The 24,329-nt window shown below is 45.5% G+C and overlaps 1 protein-coding gene across 5 annotated transcripts in view; it reads right to left on the bottom strand.

Annotated features, from left to right (window-relative positions):
• LOC125640780 (regulator of G-protein signaling 5) overlaps positions 1–24,329 on the bottom strand; it is a 71,890-nt gene that overhangs the window by 28,315 nt on the left and 19,246 nt on the right. For all 5 annotated transcript variants that reach the window (XR_012669625.1, XM_048859680.2, XM_048859679.2 and 2 more), the window contains exon 2: positions 19,915–20,025. Coding sequence is in view for 4 of the 5 variants with exons in the window: in XM_048859680.2 (XP_048715637.1) it covers positions 19,915–20,025 (111 nt within the window). In the remaining variant the exon portion in view is untranslated. The remainder of the gene's footprint in view (positions 1–19,914; positions 20,026–24,329) is intronic.

Here is a 24,329-nt window from a genome sequence, read left to right as displayed (position 1 = left end):
TAAAGGATTAGAAAACCTGTATTACCTGTAGTGATAGATTCAAGGAGCTCAACTTAACTTAACAAAGACAATGTTAAGAGGTAACTTGATCACAGTCTGTAAGTACCTGCTTGGGAGACAAATATTAAATAATTGGTTCTTCAATCTAGCAGAGAAAGGTCTAACATGATCCAATGGCTGGAAGTTCAGTGTAGAAAAATTCAGACTGGATATAAAGCATACATTTTTAACAGTGAGGGTAATTAACCACTGGAACAATTTACCAAGGGTTGTAGGGGATTCTCCATCACTGACATTTTTTAAATCAATACTGGACGTTTTCCTAACAGATCTGCTGTAGGAATTATTTGAGGCGGTTCTCTGGTCTGTGATATACAGGAGATCAAACTAGATTATCACAATGGTCCTTTCTGGCCATGGAATCTATGAATCTATGAATTTTTTATGTTTAACCTTAAGTCTGAATTTCCTGGGTTTCTAATGTTTGGGTTTGGGACAATCACAACAATGCTGGAATGTGTTTTCCCTGAATTACCAAAGTGCACTCTCACCCAGAGCTCCCATTTAACATAGTTTTCATCTGGGAATAAAGATGAAGTTTCCCTAAAGTTTCCACTGTGACCGGAAGCTGGGGCTGATAGCAGTGGGATGGCTCCTCCTCAGTTCCTCATGCATTCATCTGATTTATCAGAGGACCCTGTGTCCTCAACCTCCCTCTGAATCAGAAATGGGGAGTGTGCAGGGGGGTGGGGCGAATCATTTCAGTTCTCAATTCTCTCCACTGTGGTGTGGGGCTGCTATCTTGAACTCGCACAGCTTGCCTGTCCAGTTCCCATGCCCTGCTGCAGTGCAGGACACAGGGGATGACTCAATCTTTCTCTCTCTCTCTTTCTTTCTCAAGTGAACATGAACACCACCATTCAGTTTTTAAGCCTTTTGGGAAGTAAAAGACTAATGAGATCCTGCCTGTGAAAAGTACTGAAATGGCAGAGGGTGGGGACTGTTCTGCTGCTCGAGAGTGGCAGCATAAACTGTGCTAGCCATGGCCTCAGTGTGCTTCCCCTCTATTCCTGGAGTGACCTTCCAGTTGGGCTCCTCCAGCAGATAGGGAAAGAGACTGCAGTTTTAGGGCAACTTCTCTGTGCATCACATTGAATCACAGATCCATTGACTGGGAGATGGGCTAGAACAAAGCCCCGGATCTGAACTCATGATGTGGAGCCAAACTTCCTAGAGAACTGAACAAAATGCCTGAATCCAAATAGCGTTTGGGAGGGCAAATATCTGTATCCAAATGCCAACTTCCTCAATGTTCAAGGTGCTCGATTTTGATGTGTGTTTTTTCGGAACTGACAGCCTCTGTGTGTGTGTGTGAGTCAGCCTACATTTATGCATTCATTACAGCTTTGCACTTGATAGATATGGATGATTGCCAGTGGGCCAGGTTTCCCCTTAGTTCTTTGCCATTCCCATTTCTCCAATCTGTCTTTTGGTTTGTCTTTGTGGGTACATCTACACTGGAGCTGGACAGGATCAAGCTAGTGCACTAAAAATAGCCTGGCAGCCACAGCGGCGGGAGGAGTGGGAGGAGCCAGCTGTCCTAAACCCTAGGTACATAACTAGCTCCTTTCACCCTATGCACCACTGTGGCTACTCTGCTGTTTTTAGTGTATTAGCTTGATCAGAGCTAGCATGGGTATGTCTCCTCAAGCTGGGACTCAAACCTCCACCTCCAGTGGACACAGACTGTGTCAGGGGCAGTGCCGTTAGGGTTGCCAGTTTTGGTTGGACATATTCCTGGAGGTTTCATCACATGACATAATCTTTAATTCAAGATTCATCTTTAATTCCTAGAGGTGCCAGGACAATCCTGAAGGGCTGGCATCTGTCAGTGCTGTGTCTCACGTTTGTAAGCACCTGGCACAACCAAGAAGCTAATAAATAGTAACAGTAAAGTACTTAAATTAATGCGAAAAAGGGCCCTTAGAGTTTGCACCTGCAGCATGCACGCAGGAGAGTTACGACACAACACTTTGGCATGCACTGCAGTTCACACCACTGTTGTCTTCACTGGGAGGCCAGTGTAGAGATTCCTTATGGTTCATCCATCCCTGGGTTGCAGCATGGCAACCATCAGAACAGCCATACTCCACAGCAGTTTAGGACAGGAAGTGAAGAATACCAGTGTCAAGCTGTCCTGCAGTGGCTCAAGGGCATGGGTACCAACCTCAGGGCAGACTGTTAAAAAGCAGGGCACAAACCCCAAACTGACTGTGAGTTCTGTACTTAGATTTCACCAATCAATTATCAGGTGTGAACTCCTGAAATACTATACCAGCCTTAACACAGTCACAGTCCCCTTGAGCACTCCAGTCTGTCTTGCCACGCAGGTAAGCTTATCTTTGTGATAAATGGTCCCTTACACCGAAGATCACAGCAATAGTCCGGTTACTCCGAGTCCCAAAGAACCAGTCACTTACCTCAGGTCAGTTGTACCTTAGATTTCTCATCAAAGGCAACTCTTGCAGCCAATCCTATTTTAAACTAAGGGCATGGCTACACTTGCAGATGTAGAGCACTTTGAGTTAAACCAGCCTTTGTAGAGCGCAGTAGGGAAAGCACTGCAGTCTGTCCACAATGACAGCTTCAAGCGTACTGGCATGGCCACGTTTGCGGCACTTGCAGCAGCATTGAGAGTGGTGCATTATGGGCAGCTAACCCAGCATGCAAATGACTGCAACGTGCTTTTCAAATGGGGGGGGGGTGGAGTGTGACAGGGAGTGTGCTGTGTGTATGTGCGGGGAGAGAGAGTGGGTTTTTGGGGGCTGAGAGCATGTCAGCATGCTGACTTGTAAGTTCAGCCAGCAGCAGACCGCCCTTCCTCCCCCACCTCTCTCTCTCACACACAGCATTCCACACTAACGGTTGCTTTGTCTCGGAGCAAATAAGCAGCCGGCTGTCAGAAATGGAGCTTTGAAAGGGCATATCCACATTCCTGCAGCGATTCCAAAACAATGAGAAGAGTGGCCACTTGACTTAAGGGGATTATGGGACATTTCTGGAGGCCGATCAGAGCGCAGTAATGCAACACCTCATTCACACTGATGCCCGGGCATTGTAGCCAAGGCGCAGCAAAAATTATTCCACTTGCCGAGGTGGAGTACCAGGAGCGCTCTAGCTGCAGAGTCAGAGTGCTCTACGTGCCTTGCCAGTGTGGATGGGTAGTGAGCTAGGGCATCCGGGACTGTTTTAATGCGCACAAACTCACAAGTGTAGCCAAGCCCTAACTAAAGATATATTAACTAGGAAAAGGAAATAAGCATTATTTACAAGATTAAAGTGGGTAAACATAAATACATACAAATTAATTTCAATCTTAAATTTCAAAAGGTAATAGAAGCTTCTATAATAAGCAAGCTCTATATGTCCTTTTGGGCTAACACAGGCCAAGCACTGAGGATCTTTTGCTTATGTTTAGGCCATATCGACACTACAAACTTAGGTTGACACAAGTTATGTCAGTCAGCATAAAGCCGCCAGAGTGAATACTTACATGTGCACGTGCATACTTGGCTGCTTATGTTGGAGGTCCATGTACTCACCATGAGCGCTTGTGTCAATGCACAGAGAGGTGCACCATGGGTAGGTATCTCAGTGTGCAACTTGCCACCATCCAGCACACTGTCTTTTGGGAAGTTTTGGTAGTATATGATGGGGCAAAATGAGTTGCACAGGAGTGACTGGGAGCATGGGGTCAACTTCCCAGTTTGCAACTGACTTCATTCCATCATGTTATCTGTATCCCATAATTTTCACATCTTTTTCTCAAAATCCCATAAACCCACATGGCCCTCCTCGCTGTCCACCGTCTCTGGCAGAAGCATGGAACCTGTACAGCTCTTCAGTGTTGTCATGAGCATTGCAAGCAGATGGCATACAATCCTGCAGCATTTGCAGAGCCACAAGAAGAACTGAATCAGTGGGGAACATGACAATTTCTTGGAGGACAGGTTGCTGTGGGACATAGTGACAATCAATTCAAGTTTATTGGTGGTGTTCACAGTGCAGCTGCAGATGGTGGAGCCCGAGAAACAAGCACTGACGGCTGGGATTGCATCATAATGCAATTTTGGGATGATAAGCAGTGGTTGCAGAACTTTCGGATGCGCAAGGCCACATTCCTGGATCCGTGCACCAAGCTTGCCCCAGGCCTCCAGTGCAGGGACACCAAAATGAGAGCTGCATTGACAGTGAAGAAGTGACTGTTGATCGCACAGTGGAAACTTGCAATGCCAGATTGATTCCTGACTGACCAATAGCAATCTGGAGTCAGAAAATCCACCGTGGAGGTCATTGTCATGCAGGTGTGCAGGGCCATTAATTGCCTTGTGCTTCATAGAACTGTGACTCTTGGCAATGTGCAGGACATAGTGCATGGATTTGCAGCAATGGGGTTCCCAAACTGCAGTGGAGTGATAGACAGCACACATATTCCTATTTTAACACCAGATCTCCTTGCCACAGAGTACATCAACAGAAAAGGGCTGCTTTTCTGTGGTTATGCAAGCACTGGTGGATAACTGGGGAAGGTGCATGATGCTTGCATCTTTAAGAACACTGGACTTTTCAGAAAGCTGCAAGCAGAGACTTTCTTTTCTTGATGTGAGGATTACCACTGGGAATATTGAAATGCCAATAGTGATCCTGGGTTACCCAGCCTACTCCTTGCTTCTCTAGCTTATGAAGCCATACCCAGATCACCTCAACGGCACCAAGGAACAATTCAACCCACCAACTCAGCAGAATGACACTTGAACGTGCCTTTGGTTGTTTGAAGGGGGGCTGGCGTTGTTTACTCACAAGTTTGGACCTCAGTTAGAAAAATATCCCAATCCTACAGCTGTCTGCATTGTCTTACATAATACCTATGAAGCAAAAGGGGAAAAGTTTCCTGTTGGGGGAGGGGCAGAGGTGCAGTGGCTGTCTGCTGAGTTTGAACAGCCAGACACAAGGTCTATTAGAAGAGCTCAAAGCAGAGCTATATGGCTCAGGGAGGTTTTGAAAGACCATTTTAACAGTGAGCCTGTCAAGCCTGAATCCTCACTCTGGAACCTCGAATGCACGAAGTGGGGGCCCGCAAGGATTTTAAAAATTAATACTTGCCACTCCAGGCTTGTATTAAACTACCAAGGTTACAGCTTCTCTCTGATCTTGGCTTGGTAAATGTTGCCACCACGCAAATGCAAAAAAACCCCTTTGAACCCAGGAAGGAGCACTTGGGAATTTGCCTCTGTGGGGTACCCTCAAGCCCTTTCACCCCCCTCCGGGGAAGAGCTGAAAAAGAAAACAAAGGAAATTAGCTGTTGCCACCAGCTAATCAAACAGCATATGCATAAACCTCTTTGGACCCCAAAAATCCAATCCTGTTCTTTAAAAAGGTAAATTTTATTAAAAACAAAAAGGAAAAAAATACATCTGGAACTTGGGCTTTTGCTAGATTTTAAAAGAGCAATTCCAAAAATTAAGCACCCAAACTAGCTTTCTTGGTAGTTCAGCTTAAAGGTTACAAGCAAACAAAAGCATCAGGGGTTAGCACAGAGGAGATCCACAAGTCAAAATAAAAAATAATCCTGATTGTGTCAAACTAAACATTACATATCCAAATAATTTCTTCTAGCTATGGAAGATGAATCTGCATACCTGGTTCAAGTCTTACATAGCATTGCTGTTCCATGTCTCCTTCTCTGGAGAACAACAGACAAAGGGAAAGTTTCTTTCCCAATTTTAAAAAGTTCTACTTTCCCATTGGCTCTTTTGGTCAGGTTCCTACTCCTTTTCTTTTACCTGTGGGCTTGCTAACCCTTTACAGGTAAACCAAGCAGAGAACAGACACCAAGAGGGATTTTACAGCTAACTGGCTGGCTGGGTGTCCATAAGAGAGCTCCCCCACAACCCCCTTCAGTTATCACAGAGCCACAGTAACGTGTTTTGTTGCAGTGTGCTTTACCTGGCCCTGCTCTTTTGTTGCCTGGTAGGAATTGTGTGGTGATTGCTGTACATGTAGGAATATAACATTGTCAATACATCTATTAATTTTGTTTGGGTTTATCCTATCAGTTGTATCACATTGTCAGTAACAAGTAATTGGTTGCTCCAGACCTGCCAAGTACTTAGGAGCAGATCTTGCAAACTAATAAAGAGGAGTTATTTTTTTAAACAATAGAAATTTATTTTGTAAAAGAATTCTGTCAAAAAACAAAACTGTGAAATTTTAAAGCAAATACATTTAGAACTTAATAAAACTTAACAAATTCAGAGAACAGAACTGATGAGGAGGAAGGAACACTTGTGTCCATTTCAGCTACACATACATCAACGGTTGCTTTCATAGGTTAATATACATGAAGCTGTGATGTCCCTCTGGATGGAGTGGTAGGGGTAATGCAGTGACCCCTGATGCCATGTGGAATGTTGAGGGGGGTATATGATGGTCCTGATATTAAGTTCTCAATGAGCTGCAGAGGGAGGCAAGCCCCACTCCATCAGAATCTGCAGCATCTATGTTTGCTGCCCAAGAAGCACCATTATGTCCCGGTGCAGCTCACTCTCCTTTTCCTTTTGGGACTCCTGGGTCTTTCTCCTCTCCACCTTATCCTTCTCCAGGCTGTCCTCAGTGTTCATCCTCCAGGCCCTGTGCTCATGGTCCAATGCAGCACTGGCTTGCAGGATCTCATTGAATATGTCATCCTAAATCCTTTTCTTTCTCTTCCTTATCTGACTCAGGCATTCTACGGGTATGGAGGGGGAGGCCCTGAAGGCTGCAGCTGCAGATAAAACATGCAGAGGTACCATTGTCAGTCTGTTCACTACAGAAAGCAAAGCTTAAGATGCAGAACTCACTCCCCTAACATTTTAAGCACTACATTCTAACTCCTGCTTGGGATTCCATGCACACAGCACCAGTCACAGCACCAGCCATGGTGAGTATAGCTGCTGGATGGTGGGGAAATGAGGAGGGAATTGCTCAGTTACATGAACCCAGTAGTCCAGGGCAATGGCACTGAATAGTGGCACCATTTTCAACAAGCGATGGTGATATCTGCTGAGGGTAGCACAGGCAGAGAGAGCACAGCATCCTGAAGCTGCCCAGGCTTGTATGCTGCTAGCCTCTGTACTGCAATGATGCCCACTGAAGTTATCACTGGGTGGAATGAGAAACTGTCCTACTTTGAAATAATAAGGCTGCCAGCCCTAGAAACCTTCCAGAGAGGATTGCGAGAATTCCCATGGAAGTGGCATTGAGCTCTCACAGGAGAATTCAAGGGACATCCCTGTATACATGAACAAACAACTCAGCCTGCCCCCATACACACACCTAACTCTAGAGGGGCAGGAAATGTAGATAGCAACTGTATCTCTCTTGGTTGTACCGCTACCTCTTCTAGCATGAGTAAATTAATGAAAAGTCAGAAGCTGTGTCCTGCTATTTTGGGGGTGCCAACCCTGTAATGGAAAATTTATCTGCGCACTTACCCGAGGTTCCTTCCCCTGCACTGGGCTCGCCTGTGCTCAACTGGCAGGACTGGCTAGGCTGTGGTGGAGTCAAAAATAGGTTCTGCATATTCACTGCATAGCTGGATCACCTGGTTGCCTGTCCCCCATACCCTTCCTCATCTTCCTTGTCCACCTCTTTCTCCTTGCTGTTCACAGCAGGAGCCTGTGACTCAGGGTCCTTGGAGGTATCCACCATGGTATAGGGGGCTGGAGTGGTCAGTGCTGAGTATGGCATGCAGCTAATTTATTAAAATGTCAGGTCTGCAGCTTGGCACCAGATTAATTGTTGGCCTCCCGGGCTTCTGGTTTGCCTGCCGCAGCTCCTTGGCTTTCACACAGCACTGCTGCTGGTCCCTGTCATACCCTTTTTCCTGCATCTCCCAGGCAATCTGCTCATAAATGTCGACATTTCTGTTGGCTGGTTCAGAGCTGTGACTGCGTAACCTCTTCTCCTCATAGGCCCAGGAGGTTCAGTATCTTCTGTCTACTCCAGGCAGAAGCTTATCTGGAGTGTATACTTGGCATGGTCAGCTGGCCAGTTGCATTTGACAATGGAGAGCTGCTAGGTGTGCTGGCCAAGGCAGGCAATCAGGAAAAGGAATTTTATAAATGTGTGGGCTTTAAAGGGGAGGGGGCTTCTAGTCTACATGACCCCTGGTCAGTGGAGTTCACAATGATGACCAAAGTGGTCATTGTACAATTCAGACTAATGACAGAAATGTATGCTCAGCCCTCTCCTGGACAATACAAAATATTTTAAGTCTGTTATTCCTTAAAGGTAATAATATATCACCTTATTATCTCAGATAGTTATTCAGACACTTCAATTTGAACACATTGGGTTAGATAGAACAATAAAACATGTTTATTAACTACAAAGAGAGATTTTGAGTACAAGTTATGAGGCATAAAAGTCAGAAATGGTTACAAGAAAAATAAAAATAAGACTTTTCTGTTAGCTAATTTAACATACTATATCAGATTCAAGCAAAGTTTCTCACACGTTTTCAGCAGTCTTATTGATCAAACAGTATAGGTCAGGACCCCTCCCCACAGTCCAATGAATGCTTCCTTTGTCACTTCAGGTGCAGTGAATGCAATGAACAGAGAGAGAGACAGGTGTGCTTTGGGGTGTTTGTCCCTCCTTTTTATTGTTTCAGTCCCTTTCTTTAAAAACATTTCCAGCAGGGCACTAGGAGACAGAGTTTATGTAAAAGGATGTTCTCTGCTGGCTTTTTCTTGCTTGTATGAGCTTTCTTTGTTTCCCTTCCTGCTTGATGACTTGATGCAAATTAATCAAAGCACACATTCCTTTGTTTAGGACAGACCTATTTACCAACCTGTTTGGGCAGGGCTGTGAGAGTTGAAACGTGTGTTAATAATACCCCACAGGGAAATCTTATAACTTTACATACAATGTTGCCACACATATTTTATCAGGATGATACTGATCAGCAAATTATGAGCTTTCAGATGATACCTTACAAAACCTGGCTTGAACAAAATTATCACAATAGTGTGTATGGCGTGAACACAGGGGTATATTCGGTCACAATGCAGCACTGTGGCACAGCAGCTTGAGGACAGTTAAGGTTGACATAAGTAATGTAATGTCTACACTCGCACTGCATCAACCTAAGTACATCGACTGTGGGTCTTAGCTGGGCTGTTAGGCTCATGGAGGTGGTGTTCCCATGTCGGTTTAACAGGGCACTTATATTGGTGGGAGAGACATACAAAACTAGGCTGAAATAAGCCGCCTTGCATCAAACCTAACTTTGTAGTGTAGACCAGGCTTCAGTAATCCTTACCCCACTGAGGCCAAGCAGCATAAAAGTTACAATTCCTCCTTGTTAGTGCTTTTTATCCCTTTCGCCCTTCTACTTCGAGTTGCAAGTTCAGCTGTTGTGAGGAATTCAGTTGCATGTCTCCTTTTCATGGGTCGGGGGACAATGGTGGGGAGCAATCAGCACAGTCTTTTGGCATCTGATGTTCCACAATTGTCCGTCTGGTGTTGGTGGGCCTTCTTTTGTAGGGCAGAAGATAACACCTCCTGTGGCAAACTAGTATTTCACACTTGTTAATTCCTCTCTCATGTCTGGTGATTTACAGTTACAGAGCAAAAAGAAAAGGAGGACTTGTGGCACCTTAGAGACTAACAAATTTGTTTGTGCATAAGCTTTCGTGAGCTATAGCTCACTTCATTGGATGCATTCAGTGAAAAATACAGTGGGGAAATTTATATATACAGAGAACATGAAACAATGGGTGTTACCATACACACTGTAATGAGAGTGATCTGGTAAGGTGAGCTATTACCAGCAGGAGAGCTGGGGGGGGGGGAGGAGGCTTTTGTAATGATAATCAAGGTGGACCATTTCTAGCAGTTGACAAGAACATCTGAGGAACAGCGGGGGTGGGGTGGGGGGTGGAATAAAGATGGGGAAATAGTTTTACTTTGTGTAATGACCCATCCACTCCCAGCCTTTATTCAAGCCTAAGTTAATTGTATCCAGTTTGCAAATTAATTCCAATTCAGCAGTCTCTCGTTGGAATCTGTTTTTGAAGTTTTTTTTGTTGAAGAATTGCCACTTTTAGGTCTGTAATCGAGTGATCAAAGAGATTGAAGTGTTCTCCAACTGGTTTTTGAATGTTATAATGTTATGTTGTATCTAGTAGGTTGTAGATCCTTGATGATGCGTTGGAGAGGTTTTAGTTGGGGGCTGAAGGTGATGGCTAGTGGCGTTCTGTTATTATCTTTGTTGGGGCTGTCCTGTAGTAGGTAACTTCTGGGTACTCTTCTGGCTCTGTCAATCTGTTTCCTCACTTCAGCAGGTGGGTATTGTAGTTGTAAGATTGTGTTTGTCTGAAGGTCTCAGAAGGTGTTTGTCTCAAAAGGTGTTTGTCTCTGTCTGAGGGGTTGGAGCAAATGCGGTTGTATCGTAGAACTTGGCTGTAGACAATGGATCGTGTGGTGTGGCCTGGATGAAAGCTGGAGGCATGTAGGTAGGCATAACAGTGGGTCAGACCACTATCCTGAAGGACGACCCATTACTCTCACAGATCTTGGGAGACAGGCCAGTCGTTGCTTACAGACAGCCCCCCAACCTGAAGCAAATACTCACCAGCAACCACACACCACACAACAGAACCACTAACCCAGGAACCTATCCTTGCAACAAAGCCCGTTGCCAACTGTGTCCACATATCTATTCAGGAGACACCATCACAGGGCCTAATCACATCAGCCGCACTATCAGGGGCTCATTCACCTGCACATCTACCAATGTGATATATGCCATCATGTGCCAGCAATGCCCCTCTGCCATGTACATTGGCCAAACTGGACAGTCACTACATAAAAGAATAAATGGACAGAAATCAGATGTCAAGAATTATAACATTCAAAAACCAGTCGGAGAACACTTCAATATCTTTGGTCACTCGATTACAGACCTAAAAGTGGCAATTCTTCAACAAAAAAACTTCAGCGAGAGACTGCTGAATTGGAATTAATTTGCAAACTGGATACAATTAACTTAGGCTTGAATAAAGACTGGGAGTGGATGGGTCATTACACAAAGTAAAACTATTTCCCCATGTTTATTCCCCGCCGTCCCTGCTGTTCCTCAGATGTTCTTGTCAACTGCTGGAAATGGCCCACCTTGATTATCGCTACAAAAGGGTTTTTCCCCTCTGCTCTCCTGCTGGTAATAGCTCACCTTACCGATCACTCTCGTTACAGTGTGTATGGTAACACCCATTGTTTCATGTTTTCTGTGTATATAAATCTCCCCACTGTATTTTCCACTGAATGCATCCGATGAAGTGAGCTATAGCTCACAAAAGCTGATGCTCAAATAAATTTGTTAGTCTCTAAGGTGCCACAAGTACTCCTTTTATTTTTGCAGATACAGACTAACACGGCTGCTACTCTGAAACCTGTCAGTTACAGAGCAAACACTTAAATATTACCTTATAGCAGATGATACAAACTGTTATAAGTGAGATTAATGCATACTGCAATTTACAAGCATTCCATAAAGTCTAAACACTAAGCACATTTTTATAACTCTGCTACCTAGTTCAACAATACTCATACATAAGTGAGCCAGATTGGTTCCAGCTGTGTATTTGTCAGTGTTCAGTTGAGATTTAGGGGCACCTGGTCTGCCAGTGTCAAAACCATATGCATGGCAATGAACATTCATGGCAGCACAATGTGATTACCCCAGTGAGAATCTGGTCGGGCCTCAGGGACTCACACAACAGTGTAAGGGACTCTTTCATCATCACGAGATAAAGACCTATATAAACAGACACACCCCAGCATCAGGCAGGAGTAGATGCTGAGATGGGAAATGAAACAACTATCTCCATGCACAGAAAAGGGACTACAGACAGGTCTGCCAAGCACAGAGTCATTTCTGCGGAGATCCCTTCTTTGTGCCTTTATCCTCATGCAACAATGCGTAAGTACAGGATGCAGACACTGAAGCCCCAGACACTCCAGAAGCACAGTGCCAAATTTGTTCGTAACAGCTTGTTAAAATGAGGCTAATGGTCAATAACAGCAGAACATCATGACTCAGATTAAATCTCTGAAGGCACATCTGCAGAGTCTGCCAGGTTTTAATTTAACCAGTTTGATTCAAGGATACACAGCCTTGATTCATCTCCCTCTGAAAGAGGCCATCAGTTTTCCTTAGAGAATCAGAGGCTAATGGGTTTGTTATGTTCTGATTCCTAAATCTGATGTGCGTCTGGTACAGATGGAAGTCTGTTCTTCAGAGATAAGGCTGGTGCTGATTCATATTATATATTTTCAGCCACTGGCATCCACCAGAGCTTGTGCCAAGCTCAAAGGTAAATGCAAGGTGGATAATGCTGTATTAATGCTGTATCTGTTTCTCTTGTTTCCCAGCTTGTCCTTTGTGGGTCCCAGCCTTTAGCTTTTGTCTTTATTCCTACACACCTCGCTCCTAGCTATGCACTTTGTTATTAATGTCTTTTATTAACTCTTTTTCCTCCCAGTCACCTCCATCCCCGTTCTGGTTCACCTAACACCCCTCAGCATGAAAGTAACCTTGCCTAAGCTCCCCACACAGGCGTGTGCAATTGTTCACCCACATGCTACAGTGATGGACAGCTATATAATGCCCTAACAGACAGGGGACTTCTGACAGTTCCCTAACAGTAAGCCCCTTGCCAAGACTCCCAGAGTTCAGCAGCTGCACATGGTATATGGCAAATGGTGCTCACACAGCGTTCCCTCCCCCGTGACTGCAACATCTGACAGACGCAGCATGTCACAAGCTCCCACAGTCTGAATTCAGTGTCAACCCCAGACTCCTGCTCTGTGAATAAAAGGAAGCAGATACAGCAGGCACCCTCCCAGGGCTGGGCCACTCCTCAGCATATAGGGTACACCAGTCTGGACTTTGCTGGACTCCCACCCAGCCACCGCCCTACAACCAACAGCCCCTTCTACAGCACCTCTGAATGGGGCCCGCTCAGTCTTCAGGACTCTATAACAGGGGCTACACAGAGAAGTATTGCAGGATGAACAGCTAATGGTAGAGTGTGAGGAGATATAAGTTACATTCAAGAAGAATAATGGTTATATATTTGGTTTTTGTGGGTAAAAAATTCAAACAAAGTGCCTGCTATCTGGTGGCAGTGAGTGAGTGCAAAATACACTGTAAAACAATAGCTTTCGTCCTTTTAATTGCCTTCTCTCAGACTATTATGAATGGGTAATAAAAATAACAATGGATAATAACAATAACAATGCATTACATTTACATCACACACATCTTGGAGGATCCCAAAGCACTTTGCAGTCTGTTGTTAAAGCAACGCTGCAGTGACAGCTATGGTGAAGGAGCCTGAGTGTTTCTATTTTAAGCTTCTGTTTTTAGTTACTGAGACTTTATTTTCTTAAATATTCATATTTTGTGCTAAAATTTTCAAGTTCTGGTCCAAAATTATGAGAGTAGTAGGGAAAATCCCTATTTAAAAAAAAAGTTGTGATTTTTGTAAACAGCAGGAGTTATGGAGTATATGGGAAGTCAAAAGATGAAATCTGGCAAGATAAGAGTGCTGAAGGAGCAGAGATTGTCTTTCAGTGTTTTGGGGAAAATCGACTTTGAATACGCCCCATCATTCACTGGACTGTGTGCAGACTGCTAGAACTCTTGGTATTTATCAAGTTATCACCTCTTAATCTTCTCTTGGATAAGGTTCTTCAGTCTCTCACAGTGAGGCAGGTTTTCCAGACCTCAAATTGTTCTTGTAGCTCTTTTTTTACTCCTTTCCAGTTTTCCAACATCATTTCAAATATGGACACCAGAACTGGACACAGTATTCAGTAATGGACTTGCCAGTACTGTACACAGAGGTAACACTGCCTCCCTGCTTCTACTCAATAGACCCTTGTTCATATATCCAAAGATCACATTGATCCTCTTAAGCCACAGCATTGCACTAGGAGCTCACTTGGTTTCCACCATGGACCCATAAGATTTTTTCAGAGTCACTGCTTTCCAAAGCCTGTAAATGTGACCTGCATTCTCTGTCCCTTGGATGTTTGACCTTTGCATTTGGCCATAATGAAACATATATTGTTCCAATGACCCCACCTTATCAAGAGATCCACATCTCTCTGTAGAACTCTGTGGAGCAGCGAACAAGGAGAAGCCAACAAAGTTCTCCTGGGGGGAGTTCCCACAGAGTTTTTGCCTTTCAGGCTTCTGTGAGCAGTAAATACAACTTAGAGGAGAGGAAAGTGATCAGGAACAGTCAGCATGGATTCACCAAGGGCAAGTCATGCCTGACTAATCTAATTGCCTTCTATGATGAGATAACTGGTTCTGTGGATGAAGGGAAAGCAGTGGACGTGTTGTTCCTTGACTTTAGCAAAGCTTTTGACACAGTCTCCCACAGTATTCTTGCCAGCAAGTTAAAGAAGTATGGGCTGGATGAATGGACTATAAGGTGGATAGAAAGCTGGCTAGATTGTCGGGCTCAATGGGTAGTGATTAATGGCTCCATGTCTAGTTGGCAGCCAGTATCAAGTGGAGTGCTCCAAGGGTCAGTCCTGGGGCCGGTTTTGTTCAATATCTTCATAAATGATCTGGAGGATGGTGTGGATTGCACCGTCAGCAAGTTTGCAGGTGACACTAAACTGGGAGGAGAGGTAGATATGCTGGAGGGTAGGGATAGGATACTGAGGGACCTAGACAAATTGGAGGATTGGGCCAAAAGAAATCTGATGAGGTTCAACAAGGACAAGTGCAGAATCCTGCACTTAGGACGGAAGAATCCAATGCACTGCTGCAGACTAGGGACCGAATGGCTCGGCAGCAGTTCTGCAGAAAAGGACCTAGGGGTTACAGTGGACGAGAAGCTGGATCTGAGTCAACAGTGTGCCCTTGTTGCCAAGAAGGCCAATGGCATTTTGGGATGTATAAGTAGGGGCATTGCCAGCAGATCGAGGGACGTGATCATTCCCCTCTATTCGACACTGGTGAGGCCTCATCTGGAGTACTGTGTCCAGTTTTGGGTCCCAGAAGAATGTAGAAAAATTGGAAAGAGTCCAGTGGAGGGCAACAAAATGATTAGGGCACTGGAACACATGACTTATGAGGAGAGGCTGAGGGAACTGGGATTGTTTAATCTGCGGAAGAGAAGAATGAGGGGGGATTTGATAGCTGCTTTCAACTACCTGAAAGGGGGTTCCAAAGAGGATGGCTCTAGACTGTTCTCAGTGGTAGCAGATGACAGAACAAGGAGTAATGGTCTCAAGTTGCAGTGGGGGAGATTTAGGTTGGATATTAGGAAAAACTTTTTCACTAGGAGGGTGGTGAAACACTGCAATGCGTTACCTAGGGAGGTGGTGGAATGTCCTTCCTTCGAAGTTTTTAAGGTCAGGCTTGACAAAGCCCTGGCTGGGATAATTTAGTTGGGGATTGGTCCTGCTTTGAGCAGGGGGTTGGACTAGATGACCTCCTGAGGTCCCTTCCAACCCTGATATTCTATGATTCTGAAGAGGCTCTTAGGAGGAAGACAATATGGATGTCAGCGATCAGCTGTTCTGACCTGCACAGGACGTGCCATGTGTGTCTTTCTCCCAGAGGATAGAAGCGACTTCGTCTGTATTAAGTGCAAGCTGGTCTCCATATTGGAAGAGAAGGTTAAAGGACTAGAGACCCAAGCATCAACCCTGCTCTGCATCAGAGAAAATGAAGACTTTCTGGATAGAAGCCAGTGTTTGGTACTGCAGGCACAGCATGCTGAAGAATCAGAATCAGAACGGGGAAGAAAATTGGGAGCAAGTGACCTCCAGAAGAATAAAGAGACGAGCCCATGTATCCCCAATGCAGATAGACGTAAGAAACCATTTTCTGGCTCTCTGCACAGGTACTATGGTGGAGAATGGTTTGATAGAGTCATCTGAGGGAAGGGATCAGAAAGAGACCCCATCGACTGGAAAGCATGGGATGCGTTGTCCTAGGGATGGGGATTCCATAACCACCAAGAGGAGGAGATGGGTAGTGGTGGTTGGGGACTCCCTCCTAAGTGGGATGTAATCATTCAACTGTTGTCCAGACCGCGAATCTCAAGAATTTGTGATGGGCATGTGCTATAGACCACCAGACCAGGAGGATGAGGTAGAAGAGGCTTTCTTCGGACACTTACAGAAGTTTCTAGATCACACGTCCTGGTTCTCATGGGGGACTTCAATCACCCTGATATCTGCTGGGAGAGCAATACAGGAGTGCACAGACAATGCACAAAGTTTTTGGAGAGTTTTGGGGACAACTTCCTGGTGCAAGTGCTGGAAGAACCAACTAGGGGCCATGCTTCTCTTGACCTGCTGCTCACAAACACGGAAGAATTGGTAGTGGAAGTAGAAGTTGATGACAATCCTGGGCAGCCGTGACCATGAGATGGTCAAATTCAGGATCTTGACAAAAGGAAGAAAGGAGGGGCTGCAGAATACGGACACTGGACTTCAGAAAAGCAGACTTTGACTCCCGCAGGGAACTGATGGGCAGGATCCCCTAGGAGGCTAATATGAGAGGGAAAGGAGTCCAGGAGAGCTGGCCGTATTTTAAAGAAGCCTTATTGAGGGGGCAGGAACAAACCATCCTGAAGTGCAAAAAGAATAGGAAATACCCCAGGCATATTTTGCTTAAAAGAGAAATCTTCAGTGAGCTTAAACACGAAGAGGAATCTTACAAGAAGTGGAAACTTGGACAGATGACTAGGGAGGAGTATAAATATATTGCTAGAGCATGCAGGGGTGTATTCAGGAAGGCCAAAACGCAACTGGAGTTGCAGCTAGCAAGGGATGCAACAAGAAAAAGGTCAGGGAAAGTGTGGGACCTTTAATGAATGGGGGAGGCAACCTAGTGACAGATGATGTGGAAAAAGCTGAAGTACTCAATGCTTTTTTTGCCTCTGTCTTCACGAACAAGGTCAGCTCCCAGACTGCTGTACTGGGCAGTGCAGTATGCGGAGGAGGTGAGCAGCCATCAGTGGGGAAAGAACAGGTTAAGGACTATTTAGAAAAGCTGGACATACACAAGTCCATGGAGCTGGATGCAATGCATCCGAGGGTGCTGAGGGAGCTGGCTGATGTGATTGCAGAGCCATTGGCCATTGTTTCTGAAAATTTGTGGCAATCAGGGGAGGTCCTGGACAATTGGAGAAAGGCAAATATAGTGCCCATCTTTAAAAAAAGAAATAAGGAGAATCTGGGAACAACAGAGCAGTAAGCCTCACCTCAGTCCCTGGAAAAATCATGGAGCAGGTCCTCAGGGAATCCATTTTGAAGCACTTGGAGGAGAGGATGGTGATCAGGAACAGTCAACATGGATTCACCAAGGGCAATCATGCCTGACTAACCTGATTGCCTTCTATGATGAGATAACTGGGGCTCTGTGGATATGGGAAAAGTGGTGGACGTGATATAACAAAGCAAAGCTTTTCATATGGTCTCCCACAGTATTCTTGCCAGGATGTTAAAAATGTATGGATTGGATGAATGGACTATAAGGTGGATAGAAAGCTGGCTAGATCATCGGGCTAAAAGGGTAGGGATCAATGGTTTGCAGCCGGTATCAAACGGAGCGTACCAGGGGTCGGTCCTGTGGCTGGTTTAGTTCAACATCTTCACTAATGATCTGGATGATGGGATGGATTGCATCCTCAGCAAGTTCACAGATTACACTAAACTAGAGGGAGAGGTAGATACACTGGAGGGTAGGGATAGGGTCCAGAGTGACCGAGACAAATTGGAGGATTGGGCCAAAAGAAATCTGATGAGGTTCAACAAGGACAAGTGCAGAGTCCTGCACTTAGGACGGACGAAACCCATGCACCGCTATAGACTAGGGACCGAATGGCTTGGCAGCAGTTCTGCAGAAAAGGACCTAGGGGTTACAGTGGATGAGAAGCTGGATCTGAGTCAACAGTGTGCCCTTGTTGCCAAGAAGGCCAATGGCATTTTGGGATGTGTAAGTAGGAGTGTTGCCAGCAGATTGAGGGAAGTGATTATTCCCCTCTATTCAGCACTGTTGAGGCCACATCTGGAGTATTGCATCCAGTTTTGGGCCCCCTGCTACAGAAAGAATGTGGACAAATTGGAGCAGAGGGCAACAAAAATTATTAGGGGACTGGGGCACATGACTTATGAGGAGAGGGTGAGGGAACTGGGCTTATTTAGTCTCCAGAAGAGAAGAGTGAGAGGGAATTTGATAGCAGCCTTCAACTACCTGAAGGGGGGTTCCAAAGAGGATGGAGCTACGCTGTTCTCCATGTTGGCAGATGATAGAACAAGGAGCAATGGTCTCAAGTTGCAGTGGGGGAGGTCTAGGTTGGATATTAGGAAAAAAACTATTTCACTAGGAGGGTGGTGAAGCACTGGAATGGGTTACCTAGGAGGTGGTGGAATCTCCATCCTTAGAGGTTTTTAAGGCCGGCTTGACAAAGCCTTGGCTGGGATGATTTCGTTGGGGTTGGTCCTGCTTTCAGCAGGGGGTTGGACTAGATGACCTCCTAAGGTTTCTTCCAATCCAAATCTTCTATGATTCTATGCTGCTAACTCACCTGTTCCCATCATTACTCACCACTTCACCAATTTTTGTGTCATCTGAAAATTTGATCAGCAAAGATTTTACATTTTCTTCCAGATCGTTGTTAAAGATATTGATTCGTGTTGGACCAAGAACAGATTCATGGAGGGCCCTATAGAAACACCCACTTTGGATGATGATTCACCACTTTACAGTCACTTTTTGAGATCTATCTCTTAGCGAGTTTTTAAACCAGTTAATATATGCGACATTGTTTCTTTTTAGTGCTGCTAATTATTTTAACCAGCATGTTATTTAACACTAAGGCAAATGACTTAAATAAATCTCAGTATATTTTGTCAACAAAGTTACACCCAATTGTAACCAAATATGAAATCTGATTAAAAAAATAAAATAAAATCATGGTTGTTTGTAAGTCCTGTTTTCTGTAAAACCATATTGATTGGCATTAATTATGCTGCCATCTATTAATTCTTTACCACTGTCTCCCATATCAGTGTTTCCAGTTTTTCTTGTGATGGATGTCAGGCTGATGAGCCTGTAGTTACTTGTTTTTATCCTTTTTAAATATTGACACAAAGTAACTTTCCTCCAGTGCTCTGTGAATTCCCCAAGGAAATGCTACTTCTCTTTAAGGTTTGAGGCAGAGGCACTGAGTTCTCTTCCCCTGACTGGGACATGTGGGGGCTACCATAGTCTAAGAATCAAATAATTAGAATAATAGAGTTGCATCCAAACCCAAAAGTATGGCAGAAATCATGAGTGACAAAGAAGGGGGAAAGAGAAAAACTCATCCATAACAGTAGCTTTCTGCATACCTCTATCATGCTTTCACTATTAGATGCTACAGACAAATTACGACCCCTTAGGTGCCTCACTTTACAAGAAATACATAACTTCCCCCAGCACGAAAAGCAGCTAGATTGGGCTGGAGGCTAGAGCTGTTTGATGACACCCAGCTGCAGTTTAGGAAAGGAAGCTGAGAAGAGCAGCACAAGTAGCTGGAACAGCAGGGAGACATGGTGAAGCACATGGAATTACCCCTCAGAGAATTGGCCAGGGCATTCTGTTTAGATTAGACAATTGATTTGAAAATTTAACTGAAAAACAGAAAGCAAGCACTCCACACCTCCCACAGTAAAGCTAAATGCCCCTTGAGCCAGAGTGGTTCAGGATGACAAGTCATTCTACTCAGTTGTAATGACCCATTTCTCCGGTGTCTGATAGAGCCAACATTGATAAATGGGGAAGTACTCACTTCTGGACCTTGGCTGGCTTCTCCGGCTTCTCCGGGTATGGGATGATCAGGTCGATAGCCGAGTCAGGCTTCTGGAGGAGCGTGCCCAACTTGGTCTTGATCTCCTTCGCTCTGCAGAGGGACAGAAAGCAAGAGTGAAGAGAAGGTAGAGAGAGAATCTTCAGAGTGCATATAAGTGTCTCTTGGCAATGATTACTATGATCATGTGTTGTCCTGGCTTGACATAGGTAACTTGCCTCATTTCTCTGTGAGTATAATTGAGAAGGTGAAAGGAAGGTTAAATTGTAAATAGGGGCTTGACAAACAGTATGCTGGAGTCAGGATGTCTGTGCTAGCTAAGATAAGCAGCAATACCTTCATGCTAGGGACTATGGACAAGAAAAACCTGGAATGTAAAGATCAGGTTCCACATGAACAGCACATGGACAGAGCATGCTGTACAGAGGATTGATTCCTGCAAAGTAACCAAGCCAAGCCAAAAATGTGTGGTGTAATATATACCAAATGCAATGTAATGTGTAAAGGTCTATAAAGAAAGAGGTTGTCTGTGCAGCTTTGGATGTGTGGTACGCTCTATACCCACACCCTATGCTTGAGTCTGATCAGCTAAGAGTAGCTTCGCTATATCCCAAATAAAGGAACCTAAGTGATGAAATCCAGAGTTGAACTGAGTGTTTTGGATCCCAGAGAACTGGATGAAATGTTCTCCCAGAACTGGACAAGGTATTCTGGATAAGTTGAATGGAAAAGGTCTCGGAGGGAATTCCAACATCATGTTTCTACTGAGTGTACTTGCCTGGGAAGGAGGCAAAGCTCTGCCATGACAGCCATTTATGTGGTGGCTGTATAGTATGTAGTTGTTATGCTTCTGTTTCCTGTCTGTCTCTAAGGTCGCTGTTCGTGGGCTGGAGACAGACAACCATTGTGAGCTGAACATGCAGAAGACAGACTGTTTTCATGGACACCCGACATTTGATGTTCCTTGTTTATTTGTTCCTTGGCTCTAAGCATAGGTCAATCTGTCTGAAATGATGCGCCTGCCCTTTGTGTATGGAGGTATAGCAGCTCAGACACAGCAGGCTCTGGCTGAGCAAGAGATGCCTCACAAACCAGCGCCCTTGCTTGGCTTTGGGTGCTCTGCCATGAAGAGCCATACCACAGCTCTTGTTGGAAACAAGGCTCTATTTCCAAGGAAACTGTTGACTTTTCAGTGAAAAAACCGAAAATTGAAAAGCTTTTGGCTGAAAACTGACGTTTTTCAATTTGGAAATGGCAACTTAGGGCTTCCTAGGAATTGCAGTTCAGGTGCTTCGTGCAACCCTTCTCCCTGTGGCTGGAGTCCCTGGCTGGGCCACACCCCCAGTCAGTTGTTGGGCATTCCGCTTTTTGGTGGAAAGCAGACACTTTCAGTGAAAATTTTATTTAGCTGAAACCCCCAGTTTTCTGTCCAAAAGCAGCCTTGACGGCAAATGGGCTGATATATTGTGCAGGGCTTGGAGAGAGGCCAAGGAGTGTGCTTGGCACCCTGGGCAGGAGTGAGCTCCAGCCCTGGGGTGTAAAGGAACAGCCTGCATGGGGCACATGGACAGGAGGGGATGTGGCAGACACGATGGAGCAAAGAGCAAGAACAGAGATGCATGATGGAGAAGCACAGAAATGTCAGGCTGGAAGGGATCTTGATAGGTCATATAGTCCCTCCCGCCATACGGAGGCAGGACCAAGTAAACCTAGACAGTCCCTGACCTGTGTTTGTCCAACCTGCTCATAAAAACCTCCAATGATGAGGATTCCACAACCTTCCTTGGAGCCTATTTCAGAGCTTAACTATCCTTAGAGTTAGAAAGTTTTTCCTAATATCTAACCTAAATCTCCCTTGCTGCAAATTAAACACATTACTTCTTGTCCTACCTTCAGGGGATATGGAGAACAACTGATCACTGTCTGCTTTATAACAGCCCTTAATATATTTGTTAAGGGCTGTTATCAGGTCTCCACTTACTCTTCACTTCTCCAGACTAAACATGCCCACTTATTTTAGTTACATGAGTACGAGAACAGGCTGTGTGAAAAATATATGAGTGAAGCAGTTGTAATTAGCCAGGCACTACCTCAGGCTCCTAATAGTTCCTTGTCCCTCTGCTCCCTAGTGAAAATACAGACTTCAAGTACAGGCTTCAAAATTCCTTTCTGTGCCCTGAGTCTCTGAGTCAGGTCCAAACCAGTTTATGCATCTTCACCAGGGATGGGGAGACAGGGTTGGATGTTAAAGCTGTGGGCTTTCTACTCTGGCCTTTAATTACCTGTGATTGCAGGGCTCTGAAAAGCATTGGTCTGTATTTCCTGTCCAGAGGCCTGTCAGCGTCTGCTGGAGGTTACCCCTGGTGAGCCCTCAGTCCCCAGCACCATAGCAAACTGACAAACAGGCACATCAAATTTCATAATCATCACCCTGAGAACTCCCCCACTCAGCACACATAGCAAAGGCTGAAGCTGGGGTTCTGAAAGGAGCTGAGGGAGTTAGGTGCCCAAAGCCCACTGACCTTTGGGTGTCTAATTCCTTTAGCTGCTCTGGAAATCTCACCTCACCGGGCATGTGCACAAGAGACTAAACCACACAGGCAGCAGGACTGACGTTTCCTAAGCCCTAAGAGCTTGGCCTTGCAACCTAAGTAATGTCCTTGTGATGTAGCATGTAACATGTAATAGAAACTGTGCTATGAGTATTCACTGCAAGCACCCAAGGCTTCCTTACATGTCAGCCGTAAAGAGCTGGAAGCAGTTAGAAACTCCTATATCAGAGGTAGAACCTAGAGTGAGCTGGGAGTCAGCATACTGCTGTCACCGGTCTGGCTCCCCATGATGGCAGCCCAGTAGGCTCGGGGGAATCTAGCCTCTGGATCCCCAGATGTTTTAAGCCTCTGGAGTCTGAACAGAGCTCAGGCAGACCCAGTCTTTGGGTCCCTAGACACACTCGTGAGGTGAAGACCTTCTGTCTAGCACCCCTTCCTGGGAGCAGAGACCACACAGTCTCCTGCTCAGTCCGTGGAACAAGGGTTGACTGTTTCAGACTCCCCCTGTAACTTAACCACTCCCTGAGGGTGTTAGCCTCCTGAGTTAGTTTAACTTTCTCAAGGGCACATGGTAAGTGTAGCATACAACACACAGAGACACTTGCACAGAGTTTAACACATTATTGCATTTTACTGAATCACCGAAGATCTACACAGATCCATACAACATGCAGGCCCCCCTGCCTCACCCAGCTCCTGCAGCAATTTCCCTCATATTAAACTTGTGGAAAATGGCAGAATTGAGACCAGCTTCTGTAACCTTCCGATCTCCTCTGTTCAACAACTCCGTGGTCAGTCTCAATAGGTGACCACAGAGTCCTACCAGGAGACTTCGTTGCTACAAGACCTCTCCCACGATAAACCAGTTCTCGTGATTGGGAGCCAGTCTATTGCTTAGAGTGATTCCATTTCAGTGGTGAAGCACCTGAACATCGATAACCTTATTTCTTTATCGTTTTGCCACCCTCCTTTGGAATTCCAGTCCAACATGGAGGCAAACAGACAATAGAGAAAGCAAATGCAGGTTGCAGCTTGGCAATGATATACACAGGGAGTAAATCATCTCACATAGAATTCATAGCTTGCATACACAGATTTCCCAAATCCCCAGAGAAGGTCCATTCCCCATGAGAAAGCAATGGCTGAGGCAGTCACAGGCCACCATTCTGCACTACTCCAAATCGGGGCACTCCCCCAGTGGGGAAGGAGAAGTCAGCCCAGTGAAGGAGAGGGCTGCTCCCCTGCCCCTCCTCAGACCTCTCAGGGATGTTTTACATGAAATTAAGATTCTGCGCAAGAGGAATGGGGAGTGGACTGACCTGCAGGGAGTGGAAGTCAGCAGGGACCAGATTCAAACTGTAAGGAGCCACTGGGAACTGGCCAGACACTTTAAGACTATACTGCTCTCCCCCTAGAGCACATGCTGTCTGGGTGACCCCCACTGAGAGGGGCCCAGCTGCAGCCTGGGGTGGGTTCTTTGTGAGCACTGCCTTCTTTCTGGAAGGGGCCAGCCTGGGACGCAGGGCAAGTCTCCATGCAGCTGGCCTTACGTATTACATGGGATCAAGGGCTCTGAGCCTCTGCTTGTCCAGTGATGGGCTGGGCTGGGGAAGACCCCTCCTCCACCAAATCCATAGGGAAACCACATGTGGACAGTCTGTGCACCTTTCTCCCCCAGCATTTAGCCAACCCTGAGTTTCCATTTCTCAGGTTTTGCTGTTGTCCAACACTGGTCCCCTGTGCCATCCCATCCTGGCTATCCTCACCACAACTGGGAGTGCAGGGGCAAAGTTGTTTAGTGTCTCATGCATGAGTCCCATGTTGTCCAGTGCACTGCATGCAGGG

Source organism: Caretta caretta, chromosome 8 (genome assembly GCF_965140235.1).
Source record: "Caretta caretta isolate rCarCar2 chromosome 8, rCarCar1.hap1, whole genome shotgun sequence".
In the NCBI taxonomy this organism is placed as follows: Eukaryota; Metazoa; Chordata; order Testudines; family Cheloniidae; genus Caretta; species Caretta caretta.
This window is presented reverse-complemented; position numbering and strand designations above follow the sequence as displayed.